Source organism: Thermobia domestica, chromosome 1 (assembly GCF_964235325.1).
Source record: "Thermobia domestica chromosome 1, izTheDome1.hap1.1, whole genome shotgun sequence".
Taxonomy (NCBI): domain Eukaryota; kingdom Metazoa; phylum Arthropoda; class Insecta; order Zygentoma; family Lepismatidae; genus Thermobia; species Thermobia domestica.
In genome coordinates this window covers 179163153-179174323 of record NC_137454.1, presented here as the reverse complement: position 1 = coordinate 179174323, position 11171 = coordinate 179163153, and the positions used below count along the sequence as shown (strand labels likewise).

Here is an 11171-nt window from a genome sequence, read left to right as displayed (position 1 = left end):
TGTGGCGTTGTAGTTACACGACCATAATATCCCTGTAATCGACTGGCCCGCACAGAGTCCTGACTTGTAACCCACGCCACGAACTTGTAAGTCATTTTCAGCCAGGTATCCGGATAGTTTTGTTCACATAGTATATATTGTTGAAAATTTTTAAAAAAGAAAGAAAAAGTAAATAGAATACGTATCTTACCTCAGTTTCCGCAAGCGTGGTCTCCTTTCGTCGTCTTGGATAAATATTAAAAAAAAAACTTCACTTATAGGTAATGCTCCCCTTGATCTTCCTATCTTCTAGAAGATTCGACGTGATTTTCACACTGTCTGTCAGTCCTGTGCCCAGGCTGGAGTCCAATATTATACACGTCCCAACTTCCTGCCGCACTAACTTCCAGTAGCTATAAAAAGTCACACCGGAGCACGTAATTATACTCACTTCACTTACTATTTAACTCACTTATGTGTTAGACAGGTACACGATCTCTGTTGACCGCACTCGACGATAGTTGCATACGACTGCTTCCTACAGAACAGCAACTTCCAGCTCACAGCACTCACACTAAACACGAACTCTAACTGTGTGTGTGTGCATATTTGTAGTCTCCCGCTCGCTACTACAACTGCACTTACGTATTGTCACTAGAGGGCGTAAGGTAATACACGTCACTTACTCTGACGTCACTAAACGAAAACTTGATAACCAACTGCACATAAAAAGGTCTGTATGTGCAACACTTTCCCTTGTTGACAAGTTTTCGTCAATAGTATGATACATGGATAACAATATCAAAGTTACATATATATATATATATATATATATATATATATATATATATATATATATATATATATATATATATAATGTACAACTAGCTATATTCTAATTTACAAGGAATATCTTGTTACAAATTAGTGCTAACCTATTCCATGAGAGGCTTTGTCAGCAAATCTGCCAGCTGTTCTTGTGTTGAGATATGTTTCACCCCTAATTCTTCTTGAGTCGCCTTTTCGCGAATAAAGAACTGCTTGGTATGAATATGTTTGGTCCTCTTGTGGAATTCCGGGTTCTCTGCAAGTCTCACCGCTACGTTGTTATCTACTTGAATGACGGGCATATTCTCCAGCTGTGTAATCTCTTGGAAAAGCCGTTTTAGCCAGACGACTTCCTTCACTGCCTCCGTAGTTGCTACTAGTTCAGGTTCTGTGATAAGAGGTCGATACCATACTTTGACGTTAACTCAACCAACTTATACTTCCTCCGGAATACAGCACAAGAACTCCCGTGGTTAACTTCGCTGTTTTCTCACAACCAACAAAATCAGCATAACTGTAGCATTCAAGAATACCTGTATTCTTGTTATGCTGGTAAACAATTCCTAGCTCAAGAGTACTCTTATGTATCTAATACACGTCTCATGACATCAGTGTCTGTAGGATGTTCAAGCGTTCTTGAAAGCATACTCACACTGTAGGCAATATTTGGTCTCGTATCTAGCATGAGATACATCAAACAACCCACTGCCTTGCGGTAAGGATAGTCTTTGTTTACCTTTTCTTCTTCAGATGTTTTCATTTTAATAACAGGTGTTGTTACTGCTCTACACGAATCAAAATGGAACTTCCGAAGAAGTATTTTGGTGTATGCTGTCTGATGTATCTTGATATGGCCATTCCCATGCACCTCTATTTCCAATCCCAGGAAGTAGTGAGCCTCTTCTTGAACAGTTATCTTGAATTCGCTTTTCAGTGTCGCTAGGAATTCATAAACTTTTTCTTTGGTACTAAATGCGACCAGGCCATCACCCACATAAAGAATTAAGAGAATCTTATCTGTATCTCTTTCCCGAATAAAAGGCATGGATCAGCATCACTTTGCTTAAAACCCTGATTAAGCAAGAAATCACCAAACCGTCTGTTCCAACAACGGGGTGCTTGCTTCAATAAGTACAGATTTGTCTTAAGTTTGCACCCTTTCCTGAGCCATCCTGGTGTCCTTCTGGCTGCTTTATATATATATTTCTTCTTCTAGATTTCCATAGAGAAAAGCTGTGGATACATCGAATGGAAGTAGATGTAGTCCTTCATTCGCTGCTACACTCAACATTGCTCTTATTGTACCAAGTTTTGCCACTGGACTAAAAGTCTGCTTGTAGTCGATGTCTTTCTTCTGACTAAAACCTTTCGCCACTAGTCTCGCTTTGTATTTCTCAATGCTACCATCTGAGTTATTCTTAACCTTGTACACCCATTTACACGGAATTGCCTTTTTTCCTTGCGGTAAATCGCATAGTTCCCATGTCTCATTCTCGCGCAACGACTCCATTTCCTTGTCCATTGCCCTCTTCCATTCAAAACGTTCTTTGCTTTGTATGGCTTCGTCATAGGAACTGGGACTGTTTAAGTCATTAACTAACTCTTCTACGGCTATCACATAAACGTCGTATTTTGCAGGTTTCATCAGAGTCGCTCTGTCTCGCAACACTATACCCTGACCATTACGTTTCACTTCCGTACTCGACTTGACAAACACTAGCGGTTTATTTTCTTTCATTTTTGCCGATTCTTTCTTGACTATAGGTTTTGAGATCTCTTCCGGTTCTCTACACTGAACCTCCCTTGTTCGTAGCTGTATTTCTTCTCTAGAAGTTTCTTCAAGTGTACTCTCCTTGAAAATGACGTCTCTGGAGACAATAACTCTTCTTTCTTCTTTAATCCAGACTCGACATGCTTTATCTCCATTGTAACCAATGAGATATCCTTGCTTGGTTTTCCTGTCCATCTTTCTTCTTTTCGTACCGGAATGTGCACGTAACATTTGCAACCGATCTGTCTTATATGCTTAATACTTGGTCTCTTCTGCTTCCAGAGTTCATATGGACTGACATATTTTTGTGAAGATTTTCTGCTCCTGTTAAGAAAGTAGATTGCTATTGAGGCTATTTCTGCCCACATCTCTTGCGGAAATTGCACTTCTTGGTTAGAGTAAAGGAATGTTCTTGCCATTTCCACATTGGTTCTATTCGAGCGCTCACTTCCCCCATTTTGTTCCGGTGTATAAGGCGCTGTGAACCGTTGATGGATGCCATACTCCTTGAGTATCTTCCGTACTTCGGCATTATCGAACTCTCCTCCGTTGTCGCTAAGAAACTCTCTAATGGTATATCCTTCTGCCTTGGCACTGGCTAACACCTGTTTCAAGGCATCTTTTATTTCTGACTTTTGATGTAGAAAAACACCAAACCTGTACTTTGAATAATCGCCTCTGAATATAGCTAAGTACTTGTACTTCTGAAACGATTCACTAAAGGGACCACAGACATCTGCTGATAATAACTGTCCCATTGAAGATGGTTTTCTACTACTGAATGGTAGTATGTGCGCTTTTCCGTAAACGCAAGAGTCACAGAGAACATTTTCATCTTTCACAGAAATATTCAGCTCTTCATTAAATCTTTGATATGTTGCTTGTCCTGATGTCCCGATCTGCTATGGTACAATTGTAAAAAGCTGTATCAGACATCACAACATTCACTTCTTGAAAATTACTTGAGGGTACTGGTTTAAACTGCGCTTTGAACAATGTCCCTTGTACTTTTCTTTTGCCATGAACGATTGCAACTCCGTCCACTTCTAACAAACACTCTGTAGTAGAGGACGTAAATTTACTATTCCTATACCTATTATGTGCGGCCAAAACTGAGAACAGATTTTTCGTAATATTCGGAACGTACCACACATCCGTAAGGATGAAGTCCACTTTCTTGCTTTTCACTTTTGAAAGCACTTTGATGTCACCTTTCCCTAATGCAAGCAGCTTTTCTTTACCTGCTGCTGAAATACTACTCGCGTTCTCAAACTTCTGATAAATGAGGATGAAATCGGGTGTGTCTGTTACATGCTTCGTTGCACCATTGTCAATCCACCAAACGAAAGGTCCATTTTCTTTTGTAAAACATTCTTCGTTCGCCGAATAGACAATTGTCAACTTTGTTTCACTAGATTTCTGATTATTCTTCTTCTCATTTTTAGCCGTTTTTCCATCAGCGATCCACTTTTACATGTTCGAACCCAATGAACTCTACGTCTGCAGTAATTACAAATATCGTCTTTCTTCACCTTCTTCTGCAATTGCTTCGAATGATTCACTACTAATGCTACTTGCTCTGAAGGCACACCCTTGTACTTGCCTACTGATGACCGCTGTACAAAGTTGCTTTCGAACATATACAATTGTGCAGTCAATTCGTCAAACGTACGTTGTACTTTTTTGGTCAGCAACATTCAACTTGATTTGAATGTTTCAAAAGTACTGGGTAGGATATGTAATACTTTACAGATCAACAAAAGATTCGATAATTCAGTATGTCCTTTGTCCTTCAATCCACTGTTAAGTTCCATCCACAAACTGTTCAATTTAGCTTTGTGTGTGGAAACATCTTCACTTTCACCCCAAGAAATGGCGAAAAAGTCCATACAAATCTTGAACAATTGATCTGTGGAATTTGGCTCAAATAGCTTTTTCAAAGCTAACCACATTCCTTCAGCCGTATCTTTCTCCATTATCTTCTGGTAGACTTTGTCCGTTAATGCACTAGTTATCATCGAACTTGGCTTAACTATTAGCTTTCCGGTAAACGCCAGCCTCTGCTCTATATTTCTTCTTTTGAGCTTCTGAAGCGGAATCTTCTATCGGTTCCGGTTTTCGCAACTTGCCATCGATAACGCCTTGTGTCCCTTCATGGTATTCTAATAAGTCCCTAATTTTTCTTTTCCATACGGGCCGCTCTTCCTCACACGATAACGGCTTTATATTCTTTAACAAATCCATCTTCGTGTTTAGAGAAAGAGAAAAACTGACACAGACCAACTAACCTACTAGGTGTATTTGAATTCAAGCGTCTCGACTCTTACTACTAGGAAACGTAAATTCCATAAATCTATTTGCGCTTCACTTAGAATATGCATATGTCACTAGCACGCCTAAAATAATGCGTAAGCCGTTCGTCGCACTATTCAAGCACTTCAAACCAGACACAGCAGTTTCGGAAATTTTCAGTAAGCACACTGGGCCTTATTAAGCACGCTGGGCCCATAACCAGTATGTTGGAAATTTTACTAAAAGAAAAACAAACTAAATAGAATACGTGAGTATCTAACATCAGTTTCCGCAAGTGTGGTTTCCGTCCGTCGTCTTGGATAAAGAAAAAAAAATAAATAAATCATCACTTATAGGTAATGCTCCCCTTGATCTTTCTATCTTCTAGAAGATTCGATGTGATTTTCACACGTTCTGTCAGTCTTGTGCACAGGCTAGAGTCCAATATTATACACGTCCCAACTTCCTGCCGCACTAACTTCCAGTAGCTATAAAAAGTCACACCGGAGCACGTAATTATACTCACTTCACTTACTATTTAACTCACTTATGTGTTAGACAGGTACACGATCTCTGTTGACCGCACTCGACGATAGTTGCATACGACTGCTTCCTACAGAACAGCAACTTCCAGCCCACAACACTCACACTAAACACGAACTGTAATTGTGTGTGTATGCATATTTGTAGTCTCCCGCTCGCTACTACAACTGCACTTACGTGTTGTCACTAGAGGGCGTAAGGTAATACACGTCACTCACTCTGACGTCACTAAACGAAAACTTGATAAACAACTGCACATAAAAAGATCTGTATTTGCAATATATATATATATATATATATATATATATATATATATATATATATATATATATATATATATATATATATATATATATATATATATAATACAGGGTGGAGAATTTATCTGACATCCATGATAAGGGATAAATCAAAAGAGGGGGAAAACCGAAACTTTGCACGAAGCAACTACAAGGACGGGAACATGGTTTTATTTATTAAACACCACCCAGTGAACAGTTTTGCCATCCCAGTATAAAGTTATATTTTTCTTAAATGACACTACGTCCGATTATTAGGTATTTCAAATTAACATGTTAAACGAAAACTTATAACACCACATTTATTATTCAGTGTTGCAAACTAAGGATGTTATCACAACCATTCAAACTTTGTAAGCCTCAATCACACATACAGCACAATGGAACTGGACAAGACAATACACATTGGAAATATCTTAACTTTGGATAGTATCGTCATGGTATGACTTGTTTCGAATGAATAGCAACGCTTGAATTTTTTGAAAGGCTTTATTTCGAAAACATGCTTAGGTAAATGTCATATCTAATTATTTGTTTGGTTTGTATTGGCAAACAAATTATTATGCAGTTTACAGCACTTCGATATCTTAACCGTTGCGCAGATATGACAAACACTCATAAAGTTTGCAATACTGCTGAAAATGGCATATTTATGGACAAAATTTTGAACTGATGGTTGCTTCCCTAATCTTTTATATCATTGCGGAAACAACTTTTAGTAGGTTTAATTACAACAAGTCCTCGCAATTACATGTTTTAAGCAGTGTTCCGAACTTCAGCAATGTTTATCATATCTCCGGAATGGTTTGAGATATCGAAGTGATTTAAACAGCAAAATAATTTACATATCCATTGCAAATCAAACAAGTAATAGAATATGATTTCGAAATAAAACCTTTCAAAAAAGTTAAATTATTCAAGCCCTTGTAACTTTGTTGGTATTCATTCGAAACAAGTCATACCATGACCATAGTATCCAACGCTGAGGTATTTCCGATGTGCATTGTCTTGTCCAGCTCTATTGTGCTGTAGTGTGCTAGAGGCTTACAAATTTTGGATGTTTGTGATACTATAACATCCTTAGTTTGCAGCTCTGAATAATAAATTAGGTGTTTTAAGTTTTCGTTTAAATGTTGATTTGAAATTTGTAATAATTTGAAAAATCATAGCTTTATAGTGGTATGGCAACACTGTTCTCTGAGTGGTGTTGTTTAATACGTAAAACTGTGTCCTCATCCTTATAGTTGCTTCATGCAAAGTTTCGCTTTTCTCCCTCTTTCAATTTCTCCGTTATCACTGATGTTCCAGATAAATTGTCCACCCTATATATATATATATATATATATATATATATATATATATATATATATATATATATATATATATATATATATATATGTGTGTGTGTGTGTGTGTGTTATTGGTTATCTGTTGAATCAATGATCTACCTTTTGTCAACTATATGTATAATTGACAAAAGGCAAGTCATTGATCCAAAAGATAACCAATAACAATAGTAATAATAACAATGATACTAATAATGAATGGTAAAAGCAGGGTCGCCTTTACGTTTACTAGAATTGATAGAATACAGAGCGCTCGCTGTCTTGCAGGAAGGAAAATCGGATGTAATTAAATCCAGTTTGATGACAGTAAGAGTCAGGCCAAAGATTGGTGGATAACCTTCAGGAAAGGAAGAACAATAGCCAGAATGAAAATTGGAGAAATTCTGTTCAACAAAGCAACGGACCGTAATAACAATTCTTCTTAGATCTTTCCATTCCTCTCTCTTTTTCTCGATTTTTTTTAGTCAATTTCTAGGCGCTTATCCTTTCTTCCTATTCTGACCACATTCCAGCAGTTCCACCAGACTGCCACCTGAACGATCCACAGGAATGAAACAGAGCCAGTGCTCTCTACTACAAGCACAATGGCTCCCCGTTCTTTCTTTTTTTTTTTTTTTTTTTTTACTTTCTCTTTAATCTGTATTGTGTTCTGCTCTTTAAGCTGCACTTCCCATAGATTAACAACGCTTCATTGAAATCACGCGCTAACGAAAAAGAGGAAAAGCGTCCGGTCACTCAAAAGAGTACACCTCCATTATGGAAGTTCTCATCCGCATTCAATTCTCTTTCTTTCTCATCCTCTCCGCCCTCTCTTCTTCAAATTCTATTTCCGTTATATTCTGGGTATCTAAGTAGAGAATGTTAACTGCCACTTCCTGTGTATATGTTACTCATTTTAAAACGACGTATCACATTGCGATAAATCGAATGTAACATCTAAGATCTTAGAGAGTATTCTTGCATATCCGTTAATCACAAAATATAAACACTTGCTTATCCAAGTAGACGTAGAGGTAGAAGAATAGCTAACTTGAAGAATAGAGCCCCGCTCATAAAAGTTAAATAATCTTACATAGAAATTCCATAGAAACGTCATCTAATGAGAAATGTTATGCATAAAAATTAATATACTCGTACATACCATATACCGGGGTTGATATGTTTAAAACAAAATGTTTAAAACAAGTGTTTAAAACATGTTTAAAACGAGCGCTGTTGTTTTATTCAGTTTGTTTTAAACGTTTTAAACAAAATGTTTTAAACGTGTTTTTTTTTTTCGATGGTGGTTGAACATGTTTAAAACAACTAAAATATCAGATTGAGTAAGTTAATTTAATTTTCTAACAAACAACCCATCCTCCGCAGGATTTGTGCATGGACTAAATTACAAGCAGAGTTATATTCTTATTATAACAGCAATTACTGAACGAAATTCTGCACATCAATGTGCGTATAACTAAACCAACAGAAATTCAAATCAAGTATTTGAACACTTCTTAATTTCCAAGAATAACGTAGGTTAAACACACTATACATTATTCTAAGATCCAAATTTACAAATTCAAAACTTGGGTATTTTTTGATCACTATCATTTCCATAATAATGAAGAGTTCTTACATCATAAGCTAGAAGAAATGCTCTGACAAATACAATACAACTCATAGAAAAGAGCAGTGACTAGCCTTCAACGAGCAAATGACATATTTTAACTAAACAGTTTTCAAGATACATCTCTATCTGCAACATGGGTAGCTAATAATGATTAGTGTCTACGGACGGCATAACAACATAATTAACTCTAGACATCCTCCAGGGATTTTAACAAAACGGTAGACTCTCACGTTCGTGGTTCTGGTGACCTCCCTAATTATCACAATCATGAGTTATACACCATTGGAAAGCTTATAAACCACAAATTCCAATGAGGTAACATTCGTGATATTCCCGCCGTATTCATAGGAAAAGAACAGACAAAAATCATTAAAAATATGAAAATATTGACTTTACGGGGCCCTGGCAACCCTTGCAGCCACCATACACTGACAAAATGATGAATGTGTAGGCCACATACTTGTGACAATAACGTAAGAAATGGTAGCCATTGCTGCCATTGCGTAATGAATTCGTTTTATGTAGAAAATATTTTCAAAAAAAAAAAAAAAATGCGCAGAAAACATTCACTGAATTAGTACCACGTCCATATGCAAATAATTTTTGCTGCACACATCACGTATACGAACAAGAATATTATGCTTCTAGACTACTTCAGTGAAATATATCTTGTGTTATATAGGACCGTCCCGAAAATAAATGTAAATTAACCAAATTTGACCCCCTCTTCCTCTATAAACAAGTACACATACAGGTTACTATCATGTAGGGGACTACCTCATTGCTTCACATACCAATTGTTATGAATGTACCACAAAGGGGCGAGGAATACCCGCCAAAACCTGATGAAAAATTAAAAAACGAACTTCATCCTCCCTTTCTCGGCCGTACATACGTACCCCCTATATACATAAAATGCAACTGACGGAAAGCTTCATCCCTCAAAAATACTTTCGTACCAAATCATCTTTCTAGCTTAATTAGAGGCTGAGCTATTGATGTTTGTTGTAAAAATAAATGTAGGCCTAATTTACTTTAAAAAAAAAACTTAAACTCCAAAAAATGGCTAACTTTGCCCCCTCCCTTCTCCCCCATATAAGCAAGAAGTACAAATACACGATATTACCATGTAGTGGCCTACTTCATTGCTTCACGTAACGATTTTTATGAATCTATCCCCCAAGAGGGGGAATACCCCCAAAAAAAACTTTAAAAAAAACACAATATTTACCCTCCTCCCATATACATAAAATGCACACCAACAAAGCTGCATCTTTCTGGAATAAATTGGTACCAAAACCATCTTCCAGCCTTAATTTGAGGTTTAAGACTGAGCCATTGAGGTTTAAAGCCCTGACATAGCAGTTGCGTCAATTGGCGTTTAAAGATTAATAATGCAGACGACCAGTAGAACGTAACACAAAGAAACTAAACTACTACGTGAACGGAGATTGGGAAAATCCCGATTTCTTTCTCCGGAATTGAACATTTCGGCGGATCGAGATTAGGGAAGTTCCCGAAATTTGATCTAGTGGTTGAATATAGATGGCAAGCAATATCTAAGAGTGTAAAAATGTAATAGATATGCGTATTTAGATTAATAAAACATTTTAAACGTTTAAAACGTTTTAAACAAAAAATGTTTTAAACATAAAAAACGTTCTTTTCGTTTTTTTTTTAAAAAAAACGTTTTTTTCAACCCTGATACAGATACAAACTTTAGATAGAACACATAGGTAAGGTATATGATAAATCTATCTAATGACAACCGAGAAAAATGCGTCATCCGGAGAGAGGTATATTGTACAAATATACGGTATCCTTATGTTTACTACATAAACCAGTACGGAACATATTTTACACATATCCTACATATGTGCTGCCCTTAGATGTCACATCATGCAATGGCTTGGTGTTTGATATCTAACAGTCTTCCGGATTTTACATACGTATACGTGTGTTACATACGCCCATCTGTATGTGAGATCCTGACCTATATACAATTCTTTCGTTCACAAGGAAAATACGCTTATTCGGACCACTTATACGGGAAGTGCGTATAAAATATACTTTTTAGTTATATGTTTGCTGTACGTTAAGTCCAAAAACTGAAGGATTTAAACACGTAACCTTTCTTTTTACGTACGGCACATACGATTTTTTCTCAGTGCCCACTTAGAAGAATTAATTTTTAGTAGTGGCTAATATTTATTTTCTTTTTACATTTGTACTCCCATGCGCAAAAAATATTGCGCGTATACTATAACTCACGATTTTTCGCAATTATTCCATTTCCCTTATGTTTATGGGTAAAATTCAGTTATTAGTATGTGGAGATAATAGAAAGCAATCCATCTAAGGAGATATTTCCAAAAAATATAATCAAATAATAAAAATATAAGCAAAAAACAAAATTATGTTCGGTTTTGTGTATGCTGGCAATAATGTTTTCGAGAGAATTTTTACAGTAGCACAGCACGATTGTAGAGGGAATAACAGAA

General features: G+C 36.6%; 1 protein-coding gene across 1 annotated transcript; it reads right to left on the bottom strand.

The window, feature by feature from the left end:
* Positions 1-4275: 4275 nt before the first annotated feature.
* LOC145673435 (uncharacterized) lies at positions 4276-4596 on the bottom strand. The gene has a single exon (XM_081743180.1). The coding sequence runs from the start codon at positions 4594-4596 to the stop codon at positions 4276-4278; it is 321 nt and encodes a 106-aa protein (XP_081599306.1).
* Positions 4597-11171: the final 6575 nt, after the last annotated feature.